The sequence below is a fragment of the Protopterus annectens genome, chromosome 13.part0 (genome assembly GCF_019279795.1).
Source record: "Protopterus annectens isolate FY-2018-M chromosome 13.part0, PAN1.0, whole genome shotgun sequence".
Classification (NCBI taxonomy): Eukaryota; Metazoa; Chordata; order Ceratodontiformes; family Protopteridae; genus Protopterus; species Protopterus annectens.
Window position 1 is genome coordinate 132,558,828 of NC_056747.1, and position 23,286 is coordinate 132,582,113.

The 23,286-nt window shown below is 43.5% G+C and overlaps 1 protein-coding gene across 2 annotated transcripts in view; it reads right to left on the reverse strand.

The window, feature by feature from the left end:
* LOC122817656 (scaffold attachment factor B2-like) overlaps positions 1-23,286 on the reverse strand; it is a 1,188,489-nt gene that overhangs the window by 537,182 nt on the left and 628,021 nt on the right. For both annotated transcript variants that reach the window (XM_044090719.1, XM_044090720.1), the window contains exon 11: positions 6,575-6,693. In XM_044090719.1, the coding sequence (XP_043946654.1) occupies positions 6,575-6,693 (119 nt within the window). The remainder of the gene's footprint in view (positions 1-6,574; positions 6,694-23,286) is intronic.

Sequence of the window (23,286 nt, forward strand, 5' to 3'; positions counted from 1 at the left end):
AAGATCACACACAGACGCCGCACACACACACAGACGCCACACACACACAGACGCGCACACACACACAGACGCCAAGACACACACACAGACGCCCACACACACACACAGACGCCCGCACACACACACAGACGCCCACACACACACAGACGCCCACACACACACAGACGCCCACACACACACACACAGACGCCCACACACACACACAGACGCCCACACACACACACAGACGCCCACACACACACACAGACGCCCACACACACACAGACGCGCACACACACACACACAGACGCGCACACACACACAGACGCGCGCACACACACACACAGACGCGCACACAGACGCGCACACAGACGCGCACACAGACGCGCACACAGACGCGCACACAGACGCGCACACACAGACGTGCGCACACAGACGTGCGCACACAGACGTGCGCACACACAGACGTGCGTGCACACAGACACGTGCACACACAGACGCCAAGACACACAGACGCCGCACACACAGACGCCACAAGACACACAGACGCTACACACAGACGCTACAGACACACACAGACGCGCGCACACACACAGACGCGCGCACACACACAGACAAGTCTATGTGCAGTAGTGAGTTGTAAAGAGTCTAGGTAGTTTGGGAGTTCAAGAAAATTCAGGGACTGTAGGGTTAGGCAGTGATGGGTGGTACTTTTAGATTTAGAGGCAAATTTAGAGAATTTGTTGCAGCAGTTTTCTAGTTTAGAGGTGATAGAGGAGGACAGGTTGGTTAGGAGAGTGGCTCCGTATAACAAGGAAGGAAGAAGGTAAGTCACGGCCAGAGTTTGCCTGGTAGAGTTGGAGAGAAAGTGATTCTTCCTACGCAGCATACCTCGCTTTTGGTGGGTTTTCTTAACATTTTGTTGAATATGAATATTAAACTTGGGGTGTTCCTCTACAGTAATGCCAAGTAGTTTGGCAGAGGGGACTACTACTATAGGTGAGTTAGTTTGACTACAGACTCTGAAGCTGTTTTTATCATAGGAGAGGGTCTTTGTGGGAGAGAATAGTATAATCTTCGATTTATTTGTATTGAGAGAGATGGTTTTGGCGCTTCCAGTTTTCAGTTGAGAAGGCAGTTTGTGTTTTTGTCAGCAATTCAGAGAGGTCTGAAGCAGAGCAGACTAAGGTTGAATCGTCTACGTATTGAATGGATTTTAGCATCAGGAATAGCAGTGCGAAAGTTATTCATGAAGTTGTTAAAAAAACATTGGCCCAAGGATGGATCCCTGTGGTACGCCAGTTGGGGTAGGTAGGAAGGAAGAGATGGAGTTCTTCCATTTGACTGCCTGTGATCTGCCAGATAGATGGAGAACTAGGATAAAGCATTATGTCAGAGATTAAGGTTTGAGAGATGACAGAGAAGGTGCTTGTGGGAAACCGTATCAAAGGCTTTAGACAGATAGTGTAAAAGAGTAGAAACTAAGTGGCCTGAATATCAGGCTTGATTGTCAATTTCTAGGAAAGAGAGTAGAGCGGTTATTGTGCTATGGCCTGGACAGAAGCCATGCTGGGTAGGAGTGAGAAGATTGTTTTGGGTCAGAAAAGGCACAAGTTGGAGGTGGATGCATTTTTCTAGGACTTTAGAGATTGGTGAGAGCAAAGCAATGGGCGAAAGTTTGAGATGCTGGTATTTTTGCCTCTTTTATGAAAAGGAAGAATATAAGCTGAGCGCCATAGTTTGGGGACGTATGATTCTTTTATGGATCGGTTGATAATGACGCTGATTGGAAGTGCAATGCCATCAGAAGCACATTTAGGAAGGAAGAGGGAATATTGTCAGAAGCGTTAGAGAAAGGTTTAAGTTTGGACAAAAGTTTTTTTATAAAGTTAGTGGAGATGGGTTTGAATTCAAACAGATGAGGTGAGTTAGAAAGGGGAGTGTGTAGAACAGTTGAGTTATTATTGGGAAATGTCTTGGTGAGGGTAGTAATAGTGTCTATGGAGAAAAAAAAAAGTTAAATTCAGAGCCTAGTTCGAGGTCAAATTTACTTTGGTCAGGACAGGGATTATTCTTGGAGCCTGGATTGAGGAGCGAGTTTACAGAGTTCCAGAATTTTTGGGGGGTTTTATTGTTATTGGACTGAAGTTTGATATAGTAGAATATTTTGCCTTTGGTGATTAGTCGTTTTGCACAGTTTTGGAGCTGTTTATATTGGAGCAAGGTATTGTCCAGTTTATTGTTTTGGTAAAGCTTCCATGGTTTGTCTCTGTGGTGCAAAATCTGTTGTCTCTTTGGATAGCCAAGGAGCAGTTTTAGTTTTTATCTTTTTGTTTCTTAGTGGGGCTAGGTGAGTTTAAATTATCAAAGACGACAGAGTTGAAGCGTTCTATAGCCTTGTCAAGAGGAAGGATGTTTAGAATTTCACAGTTAATTTGTTTGAAAGTATTTGAGGAAGTAGTTGGGTTGAAGCTACTGAGGTTACGAGTTTGAATGTACTGATGCTGGTGTGGGGAGGAACTAGTTGAGCGATGCATGAAGGCTGGGAGGTGGTCGCTAAAGGTATCAGGAATTATGTCAGAAATGGTTATTTTATTTGGATCCAATCTATAGTGGATCCAGGAGGGTTTATTTTGTTAGGTCGAGTGATGGAGAGGATTGAGTGAAGTTATAGAAGTTAATGGATAGGGAGGGAGAGGGGCAATTGATTTTATTCCAGTCAGTATTCACATCAACAAGGATACAAGTTTCATAGTTAATTTCAGTAGAGGCCCACAGGAGAATATTTACGAGTGCAGAGATATTGTTACCAGGTGAGATATATAGGGCAAAGACAGGAGAATATTTTCGAGTGCAGAGATATTGTTAACTGGTGAGATATATAGGGCAAAGATGCAGATATCTTTATGTTTATTTAGTTTTAGAATTCAGGCAGTTAGTTCAGTGTTCTGGAATTGAGGAATTAGAATTTGGAGGGGAATTAAGGTAAGAAGGTTGGAGTAGACTAGGGCAGTGCCTCCACCTTTATTTAGTAGGTCATTTCTGAGACAATGAAATCCTGGGGGCAGGATCTCAGTCAGAGATAAAGGGCTTGAGCGAAGTTTCAGAGATGCTAAGATATCTGGTTGGTTGTGGCTTAACCAAGCTTGAAAGTGGTGTACTTTGTTGTTTAGACTTTGTGAATTAATTGTAAAAAAAATCTTTAGGGTGCTGAGAAAGGAGGCAGAGGGTAAGGGATGAGTGTTGTTAATAAAGGATGTAGGACCAGGGTTAGGATGGATATCACCAGCTTGGACTAGGTTGTTGAAGGAGATATACTTTAGCCATATTGGTCTGCCAGGTATAAATTTTGGTAGATTGGAGCAGGTAACAGTATCTTGACTTTAGAGGAGAAGAGTTTAAGGTGGAATAGGTGCAGAGGATTGGGCTGAATGAGAGAAAAAGAGATAGAGTGGAAATGGGAGTAAGAGTGAGGGGGAAGGTGGGTTTGTATGACAGCTGTCTTTGTAGGTGGTATTGGACCAGCATAGGTGGAATATGAGGTAGCATAGTATAAGGGAAGTAGGAACAGAAAGAGGCTGGGGGAATGGAGGTTGTGATAACTTGAGGAGAACATGTTGGAGCAAAGAGAGTGTGGTATGAGTGGCTAGGAAAACAGAGACGGCCATGAAAAATTAAAGGGTTTAAAAAAAGTGATGGAGGTATTATAGAGATGTAAGGAAAGAGGAGGGGACTAAAATTATTGGGTGGAGTACAGATTACAGAGTTTAAGGAGGATGGTTATAGGTGGGAGGAGTAATGAGGGGGAAGCTGGTATTGGGTAATTAGGCTGAGAGGGTGGGGTAAGATAGGAATAAAGCTAGGAGTACTGGGGTGGGTGGGAATTGGCGGCAGAGTAGGGGAACGAGTGAGCCAGTTGGGCGAACAGAGCTGGAAAGAACACTAGAGGTGAGTTTCTTTTCTTTCGTCTTTTCCCGGTTAGGGGTCGCCACAGCGGAACTCCAGTCTGCTAATGATTGGCAGTACATTTTTTTTTTTTGCAGGTGTCGAGGTGCAAGCTCAACCTTCAACTAAGGCACGCCCATTCTACCCATGTCTTTCGAACGCCACTCGACTGCGGGGAGGACATGCAGACTCCACACAGAACGCGCTCCAGCCGAGAATCTAACGGGAGAACCTCTTGCTGTGAGTGGCAGAAGTGTCAGCAAAGAGCAGTTTTAAAGGCTGTAGTTGGAAGGTATGAGCTAATTATTTCCAGACAGAAAAAGAAGGCTGCCTTTACAGAGGGTGGTTTAGCAGGGAGGAGATTATATTTACAGTCTAAGGATATTAACTCATAACTAACTGTTTGTGAAAAAATAAAACTACTTGGGATTATAAAGAATATCTAGGATTTAAATTGGTTGATGCTGCCACCTAATGGTAGGAGATAGCAAACAGCAGGGCTAGTTGGACCAGTCTTAGGTTTAAATATATTCTACAGTAGGGATAACAGGAGGAGAAGAGGGCAAAACGGTCTGAGGTAGGTTGCTAGAACGCACATAGTGGAGGGCAGATTATCTCTATATATAGTACATAAAGTCTACATTTAATTAGTGTTAAGCAACATACTTTTACACACTATTGTTGGGGGGGGGGGGGTGTCTTCTCAGTAGTATTTTTCTAAGTACCAGGCAAGCTGGCCAATTCAGGGCGTCTTCAGGTGATGGCTGGAGGTATTCCTTTTGCGTTTAAAGCAGGGAGGGAGCACCCGGGATGGACTATTGTAGAGGAGAGGGAGGCAACACTGAGTTAGTTAATATTGCAGATGAAGAGAAATAAGGCAGAAGGTAAGGGATGGTTAGAGAATAAGGGAGGGTGTAACAAAGCACAATAGTAGAGAGAGGCTATGGTTAGATGAAGCTAGAGCAAGTATGTAGAGGAAGATTAGGTTTAGGGGATTAACAATGGAAAGCAGCAGACATCATGTATGAACAATACATGTTAGGCAATATAGGCTCCATTAAATAGAACAAAAGATTTATTCAGCAGTTCAGCATGCTATCCGTTTGAGAAGACAGGGTTATACAGCAGTAGAGCCAAATATAAGCAGCAGAAAGCAAGGGGTAAATGATAAAGTAATACTATTAATCTCTAAACAATGCAATTTATAGTGCTCAGACTTAACACAGTAAACTGCGATATGTTCATGCTGTGCAATAACTTGTGCTGAACAGTTTTCACAATATAAAAGCCATGTGGTGCCCTTATAAAGACAAACAGAAAAGAAAAATAGCTGCTAAGCCAGTAATTAAGCTAACTAGTAGGACCACTGGTCCACCTTGAAAGAGAAGTAAAGGCCTTCCAAAGATATATGACCATTGGCGTCCTTTTAATAGGTATCTAGAGAGCAGACTAGGCCAGCAAAGTGCAACAGTCGAGCCCTGTATACTCAGACTAAAGTAATGCAGCTGGCGACAACATAAAGAGAGACCCACTCATCTCAAAAAGCAGCTTACAGCTGGTAAGCCGGTAATTAACCTAAGTAAAGGGCAAATGACTGTACAAAGCAAGCAAACAGTACAGTATATAGGGAAAAACAGTCTAAGGATAATAACTCAACCAACTGTTTATGAAAAAATATAACTTGTTAGGATTATAAAGAATATCTAGGATTTATATTGGTAGATGCTGCCACTTAATGGTAGAAGGAGATAGCACACAGCAGGGATAGCTGAACCAGTCTTAGGTTTAAATATATTCTAGGGTAGTGATAACAAGGGGGGAAGAGGACAAACTGTCTGCAGTAGGCTGCTAGAACGCACACACGAAAGGGCAGATTAACTCTATAGATAGTACATCAAATCTACATTTAATTAGTGTTGAGCAACATACATTTACACAATCTTGTTGGGGGGGGGGGGGTGTCTTCTTACTAGTATTATTCTAAGTACCAGGAGACAGGCCAATTCAGGGTGTCTTCAGTTGATGGCCGGAGGAATTTCTTTTAAGTTTAAAGCAGGAAGGGAGGACCCAGGATGGATTAATTTACACTAATGTTGGGGGGGGGGGGTCTTCTCAGTAGTACTTTTCTAAGCACCAGGCAAGCTGGCCAATTCAGGAAGTTTTCAGGCGATGGCCGTATACAACTAGAGATCGCACTACAGTGAAGAAAGGGCACATTTCCTGCTCCTCACTTTACTGGGATCTCAGTAAGAGCAGTTCGGCAAACACCACATTCAATGCAATTGCACTGAAAACACCATTCAATGAACTGATAGGGACCCGACTATACAATATGTTGCTATCCTTGTAGCATAAACAATCTATCATCATGACTACATCTTGTGCAAAAAGCTATGTTCTGCATAATTCAATTTTTCCATCCATATTTTGACTTTGTAAACTGCTTCTTGAACTAAATACAGTAGAAAATGTTTAAATTTGTAAATATATACAACATTTCTGTATCTGCAAATATATTTCTTATGGGATCCTATTCACCTGGGCTACAACTTGTATGGTTCGAGATCAGTGCCATACTCACTGAAGACACAAACATACAATTCCTGTTATCTCTAAAGGCAAAACTTACAAAGTAAGACTTTGCACTCACCTGACTTGCTACTCCTGGTTCTGTCTGATCGCCTGTGGTCATCTTTTTTATCTTTATCTTTTTTATCCTTGTCATCCCTTTTATCTGTTCTCCTTGAATCATCTCTTCTACTTGATGACCTGTAAGAAAAATGAACCATTCTTGAAATCTGTCAAAAACTTAAGTACAAGGAATAAACTTCTCCCGGAAGACAAAGTTCAAGTGGTAAAAAATCAGAGAAAAACAAAAAAACTCAAAAGTTTTACGATTTATTCCAAAGTGATACAAGAGCAGTAAAAACAGCAAAGCTTCAAAGTACAATTTAATTTCAATGCTTAATAAAAACAAATAGGCTGGTGTTTTATACAAACGGAGAGCTTTGTATAAAAGTATACAAGTTTTTATTAAACACTGAAAGAGTTGTAGTTGAAAGCTTTCCACTTTTTACTGCTCTTATGTTTTTTGGATGAAATCCCCAAATGCCTTTTTTTTTTATGTGAAAAACTTATTGAGTAGCATTTTAATAACAAGATTTCCACTCGTGCGTCAACTCCGACTGCACCACAACTGGAGATGTTCATCCAAACCTGACCATACATTTCTCACATGAACAGGACGGGGAGGGGGTGCAGGTAGACAGGAAACTTTTGGGTAGACCCCCAAACCAGTTGAGACTGACCACGCAAGAGAGTAAAAGCTGTGAGTGAGGACAACCTGCACCATTTATGTTCATTTTGGGATGACAGATGCAAAATAAGTAATCCAGTACCTCTTCTACAACTACAGGGGAGAGCAGCTGTGATAAAGTACTGCTGTGCAAGAATGAATAGTTGTGTAAATTCTTACCATAACCATAGATGTCGTTCTCGTCCATGTAGCAGTATTCTTACTGTGGGATTTCCTGACTCAGGCAACACAGAGAGAGCTCCTATACAAAAGCTTAAGCCTGGCTGCTGTAGGTGCATGAAACGTCACATGTAGGGCCATAAACCAGGTACCTTAAATGTGACATTTGCATGCACAGACCTCAGAACTTGAAGGCCAGACAGACACAGTCCTAAAGAGAGTAATGAGTAATTATCATCTAGAAGTGTCAAGTGTCATACGCTTGCTAGCTGCTCTTGAAGTGTAGAGATTCCTAGTAGCTAACAGCTATGTGCCTAGTCCAAAATTAAATCAGGGGGAAAGTGGGAGGGATGGAATACTGCAACATGGAAGTGAAGGAAATGGTAAGATTTCACACAACTATTCTAGGTCTTTCTATTCCTATGTTGTAGTATTCTTACTATGGTAGAGTATCACACCTTAGTTAGAGGGAAGGGTGGAGGTAGAAGTGGAAGATTTAAGAAACCCCTGCAGGATTGCTCCAGCAAAGCCTGACGTGGCTCTGGAGACTTTACCAAGCTGGTAGTGTTTGATGAAGGTGTGAACAGTGGACAAGGTGGCAGCGTATATAATGGAAGTTGTGTCCAGCCCTTTGAGGAAGGCTTTTGAAGTAAAGTACAGTTGGGTACACTTACCATAAATGTAGATGTTAGAGTGTATTCAGTGTTGCAGTCATTACATTTGGGTAAATCTGCTGGCAGGTTGCCCTCAGTCGGCCTGAATTCCTAAGTCTTGGATCCTGCGTCGGTTGCTGTCACCCCTTCCCTTACGTCAGGTCGTCAGGGGTATAAAAGATGCAGCAGACACCATTTTCTTCAGTTTTTCTTGCCCCAGATGTCAGGTGCCCTCTAAAGGGTAGCCAAAATGTGTGTGTGTGTGTGTATAGATATATATATATATATATATACACACACACACACACACACACACACACACACACACACACACACACACACACACACACACACACACACACACACACACACACACACACACACATATAAAACATGTATGCATCAATATAAACTTTACCCTCATCTACAAGCAAATACACCACATAGGTTGTATAGATCAGAGAAAGAAAGATAAGTTCAAGGCAGAAATAAGGGGGATGGCGGGTGGGTAACTAGGACTGCAACAGTGAATACACTCGAACATCTACATTTACGTAAGTGTACACAACTGTGCTATGTTCTTCGTGTTTCACAGTTGCAGTCATTACATTTGGGTAGAGTCCCAAAGCTATGGTTGGTAGGGTGGAGGTAAACAGCATTAGGAGTGGCTATGGGGCCCTGCAGAACTGCAGTGGCAAAGCCTGCACTGGATTTAGAGTAAAGTGGCAGACGATAATGCTTTGTAAAGGTGTGCACTGAACTCAAAGTAGCAGCCTCTAAAATGTCTTTAGTTGGTACTCCCCTAAGAAAGGCTGCTGAAGTGGCTGCAGCTCTGTTTGAATGTGGCCTAATGCCCTTAGGCACTGGCTTGCCATGCTGTGAATACCAAAAACGAATGCAGTGGCCTATCCACTTTGAAATAGTCTACTTGGAGACAGCCTTTCCTTGTGATCCTACAGCATATGCCACTAGTAATTGCTCTGTCTTCCTGAAAAAGTACAGTTGTGTACACTTACCATAAATGTAGATGTTAGTGTATTCACTGTTGCAGTCATTACACTTGGGTTATCCTGCTGGCAGGCTACCCTCAGTCAGCCTAAATTCCAAAGTCTAGGGCCGGTTTGGTTGCTGTCGCCTCTTCCCTGCCGTCAGTGTGCCAGGGGCATAAAAGATGCAGCAGACGCAATTTTCTTCAGTTTTTCTTGCCCCAGATGTCAGGTGCCCCTAAAAAGGAAGGCTTAAAAATATGCCAATAAAACATGCATGCACCAAAATATATTATACCTTCATCTACAACCAAATATACCACACAGGTTGTATAGATTAGAGAAGTGCAGCTAACTTCCAGCAAAAAGAGAAGGGGGATGGTGGGTAACCTGGACTGCAACAGTGAATACACTCGAACATCTACATTTATGATAAGTGTACACAACTGTACTACGTTCTTAATGTTTCACTGTTGCAGTCATTACACTTTGGTTGAATCCCAAATCTACGGTTGGGAGGCTGGAGCTAAATAGCATTAGGAGCGGCTATGAGGTCCTGCAGAACTGCAGTGGCAAAGCCTGTCCTGGATTTAAAATAGAGTGGTAAATGATGGTGCTTTGTGAAGGTGTGCACTGAACTCCAGTTAGCAGCCTCTAAAATGTCTTTGGTTGGTACTCCCCTGAGGAAGGCTGCTTAAGTGGCTGCTGCTCTGGTTGAATGTGGCCTAATGCCCTTAGGCACTGGCTTGCCATGTTGTGAATAGCAGTAATGAATGCAGTGGCCTATCCACTTTGAAATAGTCTGCTTTGAGATGGCCTTTCGTTGTGATACTGCAGCATATGCCACTAGTAGTAGTTCTGTCTTTCTGAAAGCTTTGGTTCTGTTCAAGTAGAAGTGCAGCTGTCTATGTCCAAAGAATGCAGAATTCTCTCCGCATTATTCTGTGGATTTGGATAAAAAGTAGGCAGATGAATAGTTTGGTTAAGGGCCACACTGGACACTACCTTAGGCATAAATGACGGGTTTGTCCTCAGAGAAACCCTGCCTGGATAAAAAATGATAAAAGGTTCAACAGCCATGAGTGCCTGTAGCTCTGAGACTCATCTTGCAGAAGTTACTGCCAAGAGCAGAGCTGTTTTCCAAACTAAAAACTTTATATCAGCTGTAGCGGCAGGCTCAAAATGGGGCAGAGTGAGTTTTTCCAAAACATAATTGAGGTCCCATGCAGGTATTGGTGATCTCCTTGGAGGCCTTAAATTTTTGGCTCTTCTGAGGTATTGCCTTAAACAATGAGAAAAAAGATTGGTGGCGCTGTATTGTAATGAGCTGAAATGGCAGAGGCATGAATTTTAAATTGATGAAAAGGATAGGCCTTTGTCCAGCATCTCAGTTAAGTATTGCAAAATCTGAGGAATATTTGGTACTGCTGTGTCAATTCCTTGTGCCTGGTTCCAGGCACAGAATCTTCCATTTTCCAGCATAAGATTTTCTAGTACTAGGCCTCCTGGCCTCCAAAAGGACATCCATCACCGCTTTAGTGAGAGGTGTGTTTTGTATGACTACATTATCCGCCATGCTGCGAGATTTAAGGTCTTGAGTTGGCTGTGCAGGATCTGATTGTTTTGTTGGGACAGTAGGTGAGGTATTTGAGGTAAGGTCCAGGCTTGGCACGGAGACAAGTTCCTTAGGATTGGATACCAATACTGGCGGGGCCAGTCTGGGGCAATCAGTATCATTTTTGGCTTCTCTTGTCTGACCTTTAGGAGTACCTTGGGGAGGAGAGGCAGTGGAGGAAAGGCATTTCCAGCTGAAAGATAGGGCATCCACTTTCCATGTTTGTCTGTGATAAGTCCTTGTGCAGAATCTCTTTATTTGGCAGTTGTGAGGAGAGGCAAATAGGTCTATGCCCGGGCATCCCCACTTCCTTGTTATGTTGAAGACTTGTGGACCCAGTTTCCACTCGTGGGGATCCATGAGGTTTCTGCTTAGTTCGTCTGCCAGAGTAGTTATCTTTCCTGGCAGGAATTTTGCCTGCAGATGTACTTGGTAGGTCAATGCTGTGTCCCACAAAGTCATGGCTAGTCTGCAGAGGGGGTAAGAATGAGTGCCTCCCTGCTTGTTTATATACCACATGACCGTGGTATTGTCTGTCTTTATCAGTAGTTGTCCCGGATGAAGTAGGTCCTTGAGTGCTGTCAGGGCGTTCTGAAAAGCTAGCATCTCTTTTTGATGGATATGTAGATGCATTTGGTTGGTGCCTTGAATACATCTTCCTGCCATGTGTGCCCCTCAGGCATAATCTGATGCATCCATTGTCAATGTCTGCCTGGCTGGGGGTAAGGTGAATGGCTGTCACTTGTTCTGGTGACAGGCCTTCCCCCACCCATGGAAACTCCTGTTGCAGGCAGGGAATGAGAGTAATTATTGTTTCCAGGCTGTGGCAATGCTGAGTCCAAACACTTTTTAGGTACCACTGAAGTTTCCTCATATGCAGTCTTGCATATGGAATTAGTAGGATGCAGGATGCCATGAAGCCAAAAGCCTGCAGAATTTTTCTTGCAGGTAACTGGGCTTTTGTTGCCAACAGTTTGAAATAGGAAGTCAGTTGCCTGTGTTTGTCTGGCATGAGATAAGTCATCTGGGCAGTTGTATTTAAGCTTGCATCCAGGAATATTATCTCTTGAGAGGGTACTAGTTTTGATTTCTTTTCATTGACTGTGTACCCTAGGCATGTTAAAAGTTTTTTCACAAATGCCAGATGCTGTAGTAGAATGTCCTTATTCTCTGCTTGAATTAGGCAGTCGTCCAAGTAAGGATATATCTGTATTCCTCTGTCTGCAGGAAGCCATTACTGGTGCCAGGCACTTTGTAAGGACCCTGAGTGCAGTAGATAAGCCAAAGGGCAGTGCAGACAATTGGTAATGCATTGAGCCAGCCTTGAATCTGAGCTATCTTCTGCGTGACTGCCTAATTGGGACATGCAGGTATACCTCTTTTAGGTCTAAAGTCACGAACCAAGCCTTTTTGCCCAGCATGGGCAGAAGCTACTGCAAGGTCAACATTTTGAATTTGGGTATATCCAGGAATGTGTTTTTAGAACAGATAGGTCCAGTATTGGTCTCCAGGCTTTGTCCTTTCTGGGTACCAAGAACAGTAGAGTAAAATCCTTGTCCCTGCTCTTGCTGTGGTAATTGTTGAATAGCCCCCATGTCCATGAGGGATGAAACTTGTTTTTATGCCTCTGCCCATTGATTTTTTGGCAGATCTGACCAACCATTTGCCTTTGGCAGGGTATGGAAGTGAAACTTGTAGCCTTGTGAGACTATGTTTAGAACCCACTTCTCCTGGGTTATGTGCCAGTCTTGGGAAAAATGTGCTATTTTCCCCCCTAAAGGTGCTGCCGGGAGATAACTGTTTGGTGCAGGCAGGGGGAAGTCATTGGGATTGTTTCGAGTAGAATTTGTCTTCTCCACGTAGAAGCACCCCATTGCTTTGACCTGTATGAACCTTGCGCCTGGGATTTGCCTCTAGGGCGTCTGGATCTGCCCCTTTGAGGTCTGTCTGACACTGGAAAGGACCAATTCTTTGTAGGCCAGTGTCTACTAAACAGAGGTGGCTGTACTTGTAAAAAATCTTTGGCAGTTTGTATAGATTTAGCTTTGTCCTCCATTTTCTTTAACACCAAAGTATTATGCTGTAAAGGTGCATCTAATAATTTAACTTTGACATGATCAGGCAGATTTTGTTCCTTTAACCAAGCATGCCTCTTAATTACAGAACCCGTAACTGCGGCCCTGCAGGAGGCCTCCAGAGAGTCAAAACCACATTGCAAAGTATGCTTTCCAACTTGTTCGGCTGCATGCAATAAATCCTGCATTTCCCTGATTTCTGCACATTCAGAGTTTAACATTTTCTGTTTAAGCAATGTCATGACATGTTGCCGATACTTGAGCATATGAAACTGACAGTTTAAGGCCCTTATAGCAAAGGTAGCAAATGTGTAAACATTGTTTCCCCATCTATCCAGTGCCCTAGAATCTGTCAGAGGGGGTAGGGTTTTTTGCAGCAGAAGCCTTAACCCCTTTGGGACCCTGTGAAATAGTCTCTGGGTCTGCAGTAGGGTTTTTATAAAGGAATTTATGAGAGTCAGGAACCCTGTAATATCTGTCAGGCTTAACAGGAGCCGGAGCCAAGTAGTCAGAGGTCAGACTAGACTCTGAAAACACATCTATAATGTCTAACACAGGTGGAATGGCTAGAGGCCTGTGTTGAGGTAGTAAAATGAAGTCCCTGAGCCTCTTTTTAGATTCAGAAAACTCTTGGCTCTTCCAGTGGAAATGTTCCCTCATGGTATGCGAGGTTTCCTCAAAAGAATAGTCCTAAGGAGGAGAAGCTGAAGGAATAGATTCTTCAGCATCAGAATTCTCAGAGGGGAAGTAAATATTCCGGATCAGAAGAGGAAACAAAAGAACTAGAAACCTGATCTGAAGATTCATAGTCTGTCTCTTGCCTAGGCCTCTTATCAGGAGGGGGAGGGAACCCCTGCTCAAGGTAATCAAGTCTTCGGCCATTCTGAGCAACTGTTTTTTTTTGAGCATCCTTGTCTCTGCTCTTGCTGTGGTACTAGTTGAATGGCCCCCATTGTCCATGAGGGATGAGACTTGTTTTTGTGCCTCTACCCATTGATTTTTTGGCAGATCTGGCCAGCCGTTTGCCTTTGTCAGGGCATGGAAATGGAACTTGTAGCCTTGTGACACGATATTTAAGACCCACTTGTCCTGGGTTATAATGTGCCAATTTTGAGAAAAAAGTGCTAATTTTCCCCCTAAGGGTGCTGCCAGGAGGTTAAGTGCTTGGTGCAGGCAAAGGGAAGTCATTGGGACTGTTTCCTGAATGGTTGTGATTTGTCATCTCCAACTTTGGAGGTAGAAGCTCCCCATTGTTTTGAGCGGAATGCACCTTGCCCGTTTGCATAGATTTAGCTTTGTCCTCCATTTTCTTTAACACCTCTTCTGCCTTAATACCAAACAAAGTATCAGGCTGTAAAGGAGCATCTAATAATTTAACTTTAACATGATCAGGCAGATTTTGTTTCTTTAACCAAGCATGCCTGCTAATAAGAGAACCTATAACTGCGGCCCTGCAGGAGGCCTCTAAAGAATCAAAACCACATTGCAAAGTATGCTTTCCAACTTGTTCAGCTGCATGCATTAAATCCTGCATTTCCTTGTTTTCTGCACATTCACTGTTTAACATTTTCTGTTTAAGCAATGCCATGACATGCTGTTAATATTTGAGCATATGAAACTGACCGTTTAAGGCCCTTATAGCCAAGGTAGCAGATGTGTAAACCTTTATTCCCCATCTATCCAGTGCCGTAGAATCTCTGTCAGAGGGGGTAGGGTTTTTTTGCAGCGGAAGCCTTAACTCCTTCGGGACCCTGAAAAATAATTTCTGGGTCTGCAGCGGGGTTTTTAAAAATTAATTTATGAGAGTCAGGAACCCTGTAATATCTGTCTGACTTAACAGGGGCTGGAGTTAAGGAGTCAGGTGTAAGACTAGACTCCAAAAACACATCTGCAATGTCTAACACAGGTAGGATGGCTAGTGGCTTGTGTTGAGGTAGTAAAAGGAAATCCCTGTGCCTCTTTTTAGATGCTGAAAAATCTTGGCTCTCCCAGTGGAAATGCTCCCTCATGGTATGTAAGGTTTCCCCAAAGGAACAGTCATCAGGAGGGGAAGCTGAAGGAATAGATTCTTCAGCATCAGAATCCTCTTGGGGGGGAATATTCATGACAAGAAATGGAAATGACCTGATCTGAAGATTCAAGTCAGTCTCTTGCCTAGGTCTCTTATCAGGAGGGGGATGGGAACCCCTGATCAAGGTAATCACGTCTTCGGCCATTTTGAGCATCTGCTTTTTGGGCATGGATGCCTGTCCACATGGGCTCTTGAGTTTGCTTCTTTGTCTTTGAAGGTGCTTTAGTCTTTGCCTTTGAAGTTGTTTTAATGTATAAATATTTAGGTCTGTATACACCTTCAGAAGCCGGTGCCTGCTCAGCAGCTCCGGACCCATCTGAAGGAAAAGCGTCCGAGGCTACAATACCTTGAGTTTCCAGCGGCATAGCAGACTCCACGTGGGAGTCGGTAGCAGCCCGCGAAGCGGGCGTCAGGGGCTGGGAAAGAGTCTCACTGAGAACCGGCTTAGGAGAAGCTTAGTCGGTTTTGGGCCTCGGTTGTCTAGCTTTTTCTTTGCGATTTTTGTGAATTCCGGTAGTCGAATGGCTCTCAGACGACATTTCAGAGTAAATAAATCTGCGTCCAAAATAGATTAATGCAAAATCATACCGACCCTTAACAGTGCATTGGTTAAATCTAGCACAAAACAGACAACCTGAAACGTTATGGTCAGGGCCCAGGCAAGGAATATAGTAAGAATGAAAAAGTCCTTATGAGGCATGTGCTTCCCGCAAGAAATACAATTAACTTTTTCTGACATCGGTCTGGAGCAAGAAAAAAAGTTTCCCCAACGGGGTACTTAGCTTTACAGAAGACTTCGGATCTGAAACTTGAACATGAAAGTCTCAGGAGTCAGCCGACCGGCACTTGCGAACTGCTTCTACTTCCGGTACCATGCGGCAAGACAGACTAAAGAAAATGGTGTTGGCCGCATCTTTTATACCCCTGGATGACTTGACGTCAGGGAAGGGGCGACAGCAGCCAATGCAGGACCCAGGACTTTGGAATTCAGGCCGACTGAGGGCAACCTGCCAGCAGTATTACCCAAATGTACTGAGGAGTAAGGCCATCCTTAATGAGTTCACACACATAAGCAAGGACTGAGGAAAGATCTGCTTGGCTGGGATCCCTGTCCTTATGTACACACCATTTGTTCTCCCATTTAGATAAGTATGATTTTCTAGTTGCAGGTTTCCTGGCCTCCCTCAGGACTGTAAGCACGTCCTCTGTGTAGTGGCGTCTAAAAGGGATTGGAAGTTCATCACTCAGAGTGTTAGTGCTAACATCTGTAGGCGAGGATGGATTAGGGCTCCCTTTTGTTGCATGAGAGAAGGTCCATCTTGTAGGGTAACTTGCGGTGACTGCCCTTAGCTAGTGAGTAAAGAAGAGGGAAGCAGTGTTGCCTTTCCCAGTAGGGGGTCACCAGCAAGATTTTTGCTTTGTCCTTCCTGATTTTCAGTAGAACTTTTTGGATTAGAGGGAAGGGGGGGGGGGGTGTAAAGAAAAGTACAGTTTTGTACCTACCATAAATGTAGATGTGCGATAGATATGCAACTGCAGTCCTGACATATGGGTTGTCCTGCCTCAGGCAGCCCTTCGGTCGGCCGGATTCCAAAGTCTGGGTCCGGCGTCGGCTGATGTCGCCTCCTCCCCGACGTCAGAGCGGCTGGGGTATAAAGGCCTCCGCCGACGCCATCTTCTTCAGTGTTTCTTGCCCCAGATGCCAGATGCCCTCCAAGGAAGGCTAAATTTGGTGAATGGATAAAAAATTCCAGACATGCACAACAGTAATAAACAGATACACCATAACAGATATCCCCAGCTAATAGAGGAAAGGGGGGAATGGACCCAAAAGGAAAATTGCAGAGGGGTAGGAGGGAGGGTAAACCTGACTGCAGTTCCATATTTATTTATTTATTATTTATTTATTTATATTTTACATTTGTTGACCGGGCTAGTCTAACTGGATACATGTCCATTTTCAGTAGAGGCCCGAGGAGAAAAGCTCCACTAACAGTCTATGGTAACACACTTAAGAAAAAAAAATATATACAAGAGTTTAACTAAAACTACTAAGCAGGAGTTAGTAACTAATTAGAATACAGAACAGAAAAGCAATTAGTGTAACAAACACACAGCAATAAGAGCAGTATTATAATACAGAATAAAAATTTTATTTATTTCTTTTTTTTTTTTTTTTTTAGCATCTTAGAGGTGATAGGGGGTAAAACATAAGCAAAGTAAGTAGTGGTAATAGGAGGTAAAATCATAAGAAAGAGGAAGTCACAAGCTGAATAGAGTCAAGGGAAAAAAAATTGAAGTGGTGGGAGGAGTGGTATAAGCTAGATGGAGACAAGGCAGAGAGAGAAGGAGAAGTACTAATCTATATGATGGGTTTGTACAGTGCAGATAGGGGTGTTTGGAAAAGAGGTGGAAAGATGTGGAAGTAGGAAACGAGAGTCAGTCAGGAGAAGAGCAAGGGCAGAGCCAATGTGATTTGAGGTGGGTCTTTAAATGTTTCTTGAAGAGGGGTGTTTAGGTCAAGGTAGTAAGTTCACTAGTGAGCTTGTTCCAGTGTGTACCCACAGCATTTGAGAAAAGGGAGTCACCTGCTTTGTTCTGAGATTTACATGTGGCTACTAGAAGTTTAAGCGGAGCGTAGGTTAGTGAGATTTTTAGAGAGGGAAATAAGAGTATTAAGAATAGGTGCATTAGAAGGGAAGTGGAGTATCCTGTGGGTAATAGTCAGTTGTTGAAGTAGAATGAGATTTTGCAGTTCAAGCCAACCTAGCCGTCTGAGATTTAAGCAATGATGAGTCCGATATGGGGCACCTGTAGCAAACCTGACAATGTTGTGGTAGGATGAGGCTAGTTTTGATAGGTTTGTTTTTGATAGGTTAATAAAGGTTGGAGAGGCATACAGTAGTGTTGAGATGAGATGTGTGTGAGCTAAAGATATCCCAGTCTCCGGTGTGAGAAATTGTTTGTCTATAGAGTGCACCTATTTTTTTGTTAACTGTTTTTATAGTTAAATTGATGTGCGCATCAAAGTTTAGTTGATTATCTATTGTCACACCAAGCAGTTTTGTAGTGCTGTCGGGTGATATAATTGTGCCATTGTTAGAGACAATAGTAAAGGAAATTGGGATGGACTTATACGTTGGAGTAATCAATAGTAACTTAGTCTTTTTAGGATTAAGGAGGAGACAGATGTGTTTGAACCAATTTTCTGCTGCAGTAAAAACATTTTGGGTACATGAATGTAGTTCAGCAAGAGACATTGCAGTGCAGATGAGTGTAGAGTCATCTGCATACTGAATGCAAGTGGAGGATGGGAGGGAGGTATTCAGATTATTAATAAAGTTGGAGAAGAGGAGGGGACCTAGAATAGAGCCTTGTGGGACTCCAATGGAGACTGGGAGCTGGGAGGATAAATGACTATCCCAGAGTACTGCTTGCTGTCTATTTGACAGGTAGGAGTTGAACCACAGAATAGCCATTGTGTCAAGAGAAAGGGATTTAAGCATATCAATCAGGAGATGGTGATTTACCATATCGAATGCTTTTGAGAGGTCAAGAAATAATGCAGATGAATATAGATTGTTGCGATTTTTGTTGATGGTGTCTGTAAAGGAGAGAAGGGCAGTGGTGGTACTATGGAATGGTCTAAAGCCGTGCTGTGAGTCAGCAAGTAGGTTATTATGGAGAAGGTGTTCTAGAAGTTGTTGGTGGACACATCGTTCCATGATTTTAGCTAGAGGAGAGAGTAGGGCTATAGGACGGTAGTTTGAAAGTTCAGTTGTATTTCCCCCTTTATGTAAGGGGATGATATGGGAGATTTTCCAGAGAGATGGAATAGTGGATTCGGTTATGGTTCTGTTTATTAAGATGGAGACTGGGAATGCTAGTACCTTTGCAGCTAGCTGCAGATACTCTGCTGGCAGTTTGTCTGCTGAGGGGGTACAAGGTTTAAGTTTTTGGAGTTGGTTGTGAATGAAGGCTGTGGATACTGTGTTCAACTTTAAAGAGGGTATTTTATTATTAGGAGGGTTGAGTTCAAGGGTTGTTGGTGGAGTTAAGGTGTTGGCAAGAGAGGTGACGGTTTCTGAGAAGAAGTTATTTATGATGTCAGCAATTTTATTAGGAGGGGTCTGAGTTAGGTTGGCAGGGGTGGATGTTTTGGAGTTTCCAGGGTATAGGAGTTTCTTGATTCCAGACCAAAAGTTTTGAGGGTTCTGTTGGGGGTTTTGTTGAAATTTAAAGTTGAAGTTTTTTTTGTCAAGGAGTATAAGTTTCTTTGTGGTATTTCTAAGGTGTTTGAAATGGTGGTGGTCAGTGGGGTTTTTTGTGGTTCTCCATTTTGCCCAAAGCTTGTTTCTTAGTATCATTTTTTTGCTTGGTTTCTTTGGAAAGCCATGGAGCTGCTTTGGACCTTATTTTAATTTATATTAATATCTATCTGACATCTACATTTATGGTAGGTACAAAACTGTACTATGTCCTTCAAGAATGCAACTGCAGTCCTGACATATGGGTTGAATACCATAGCCAAGCTGGGGGTGGTAGGATCTAAGAAAGGGATGGTGTAGCTAAAATGCCCTGCAGGACTGCCGAAGCAAAGCCTGCTCGGGATCTGGAGTATAAAGGCAGGTTGTAGTGTTTGGTAAATGTATGCACGGAGCTCCATGTAGCAGCGTGTAGAATGTCCTTTGTAGCCACTCCTCTTAGAAAGGCTGTGGAAGTGGCTATAGCTCTGGTGGAGTGTGGCCTAATATTGGCTGGCACACCTTTTCCATGGAAAGAGTAACAGAATCTGATGCTGTGTCCAATCCATTTTGAAATTGTTTGTTTGGAGATTGCCTTTCCTTGCACTCCAGCAGCATAGGCTACAAATAGTTGGTCAGACTTTCTGGTGGTCTTTGTTCTGTCCAAGTAGTAGCGTAATTGTCTGTATGCCCAAAGTGTGCAGCAGCTTTTCCCCCTTATTTTGAGGATTGGGAAAGAAAGTAGGCAGGTGAATTGCTTGATTTAGACACACCCTGGATATCACTTTTGGCATGAATGAAGGACTGGTTCTTAGAGAGACTCTGTCCTGATGAAAAATGAGAAAGGGAGGGACTGCCATCAGGGCCTGTATCTCAGAGACTCTTCTTGCTGAGGTAACTGCCAACAGGAAAACCGTTTTCCAGGAGAGAAATTGCATTTCTGAAGATGCTGCTGGTTCAAAAGGAGGAAGAGTTAATTTTTCCAAGACGTAATTGAGGTCCCATGCAGGTACTGGTGGTTTTCTGGGAGGTTTGATATTCTTTATCCCTCTTAGAAACTGTCTTAGCAAAGGATGCGAAAACACAGGTGGGTCACAGTTGTATTTTGCTGAGATTGCTGAAGCGTGAATTTTAATGGAAGAATATGAGAGGCCACTATGAAGCATTTCTGCCAAGTATTCTAATATCTGTGGTATGCTCATTACTGATGCATCCTGACCCTTGTTGGCATTCCAGATGATCAATCTCTTCCACTTGGCCGAATAGGTTTTTCTGGTGGAAGGTCTGCGTGCTTCCAGCAAGATTTCTTGAACTTTTTCGGAGAGAGAAATATGGGTCAAAGTCATGGAACCCTCCAAGCTGACAGCTTCAATGTTTGCAGGTTTTGATGAACAGTCCTGTAATTGTGCTGAGTTAGGAGCAGAGGCCATTGAGGCAAGGGCCACGGTTTGGTGCAAGTTATGCTCAGTAGCAATGGATACCAGTGCTGCCTTGGCCAATCTGGAGCTATCAAAATTCCTTTTGGTTGTTCTGCTTTGATCTTCAGTAACACCTTGGTCAGTAATGGTAGAGGAGGGAATGCATAAATTGTTAGGGAATTCCAGCTGAAGGAGAGAGCATCTGTTCTCCAGGCTAGAGGATGGTGCGTCCTTGAGCAGAACTACTCCAGGTGATGATTGAGGTGAGAAGCAACGAGATCTATGGTCTTCCCCATGCACTTATTTGTGAAAAAATGTGTGGATGCAGCATCCATTCGTGTGGATACAAGAAATTTCTGCTCAGCCTGTCCGCCGGAACATTGTCCTTGCCTGGAACAAACTGGGATTGCAAGTGGATGTTCAGTTTCAGGGACTTTTCCCAAAGAGTCGTTGTTAGTCCTGCAGAGGGGATACGAATGAGTGCCTCCCTGCTTGTTTACATACCACATGACAGTGGTGCTGTCTGTCCTTATTAGCAGATGACCTTGTTGAAGGGATTTTCCGAAGGCCTCTATGGCATGTATCACTGCCAACACCTCTTTTTGATTTATGTGCAGATGCATTTCCCTAGGGGTCCATTGCCCTTGAATCCATCTGCCCTCCATGTGTGCCCCCCATCCATGATCTGAGGCGTCTGTTGTAATGGTTTGACTTGCTAGAGCTTTGATGAAAGACATGCCTTTGTTTAAATGACTTGCTTGAGCCCACCACAAAAATTCCCTTTGCAGGCATGGAATGAGTGGCATTACGTCTTCTAGATTGTGGCTATGTTGAGACCATAAGCTTTTTAGGTACCATTGTAGCTTTCTCATGTGTAGTCTTGCCAGAGGGATCAGAAGAATGCAAGATGCCATGAAACCCAGGGCCTACAGGATTTTCCTTGCGGTCAAATGGGTGAGCTTTGCTAGGCTTTTGAAGTAATCTGGTAAATGCTCTTGTTTCTCCTCTGTGAGGAAAGCCATTTGTGATTGAGTGTCCAGTTTTGCTCCTAGACAAATAAGCTGTTGGGATGGCAAAAGTCTTGATTTTTGAATGTTGACTGTGTATCCCAAGGCCTGTAGTAATTGAATGACAGAGTCCAAGTTTCTTATCAAGGTTTGTTTGCTGTCTGCTTGTATAAGGTAGTCGTCCAGGTAAGGGTATATTTGAATCCCCTGGAGCCTGCAATGTGCAACTACTGATGCCAGGCATTTCGTAAATACTCTGGGTGCAGTAGATAAGCCAAATGGCAATGCTGAGAATTGATAATGCTCTGACCCTGCAAGAAATCTGAGGTATCTTCTGCAACTGTGTCTGATTGGGACATGCAGGTATGCCTCCTTGAGGTCCAGAGTAACCAGCCAAGACCCCTTGCCCAGCATGTGAAGGAGTTGCTGTAACGTCAGCATTTTGAATTTTGGCACAATGAGAAAAGTGTTTAGAGTGGGCAAGTCCAGTATAGGCCTCCATTGCTTTTCTTTTCTTGGAACAAGGAACAGTCTTGAATAGAATCCCTGGCCTTGTACCTGAGGAGGAACCTTTTCTATTGCTTTTATTTGTAACAGCTTTGAAACTTGTATGAGTGCCTCTGCCCTTTGATTTTATGGCAGGTTTGGCATGCCTTGTCTCGTTGGTAAGGTATGGAAGTGGAACCTGTAACCTTTGTCTACTATGTCCAGAATCCATTTGTCCTTGGTTAAAATGTGCCAGTTTTTTTGAGAATAAGGATAATTTTCCGCCTAGAGGTGCTTCTCTTTGAGCCTTGGTCGGCGGTGTGAAACTCAAGTCATTGTGATTGTCCCTGTAGTGCAGCTGAACTTCCTGTGCCACTTCTCTGATTTGGTGGTTGCCATTGGCGGCCCCTGTAGGAGCCTCGGTATTGCCCTCTACCTAGAGCACGCCTGTTTTTTCCCCTTTGAAACTTGTCAGTGTCTGGGAAGGACCAATTCGTTGAAGGCCATTTCCTGCTGAATCTGGGTGGCTGAACCTGGAGAAAATCCTTGACTGTCTGTACTGATTTAGCCTTTTCCTCAATAGACTTCAACACATCCTGTGCATTAGCACCAAAAAGCTTCTGTTTTTCCAGAGGTGCATCCAGGAGCTTTACTTTAACATGGTCTGGCAGTGGCTGTTCTTTCAACCAAGCATGTCTACGTATAACGGCCCCTGTCATAGCTGCCCTACATGAAGCTTCCAATGCATCATAACCACACTGAAGAAAATGATTGCTAACCTGCTGAGTGTTATGGACCAAATCCTGCAACGCCTTTCTATCTATAGGCTCAGGAGAGGCTTACTTTTTCTGCAAATCATCCATTAAGTAATCCTGGTACTGAAACATATGAAAAAGACAGTTAAGTGACCTCATGGCAAGGGTGGAAGAGGTATAAACTTTTTTGCCCCATCTCTCCAGGGACCTAGATTCCCTGTCTGCAGGCAAAGGGTTTTTGGCCGAGGAAGTAGCCACTCATTTGGGCTCCTGAGAAATAGTTTCTAGATCCACAGAGTGGGCCTTAAAGAGATGCTTACGAGTTTCAGGAACCCTGTAATATCTGTCTGACTTGACAGGAGGGAGAGAATCAGGGGAAGCACTGGAGTCTGAGTATACATCATCCAAGACATCCAACACTGGAGGAATAGCTAATGGTCTGTGCTGGGGTAACTTAAGGAAGGTACGTAGCCTTTTCCTGGAGTCAGAGAATTCCTGACCCTGCCACTGAAAATGTTCTCTCATGGAGTGGAGAACTTCTCCGAAAGAAATATCCTCTGGAGGAGAGGCAGAAGGA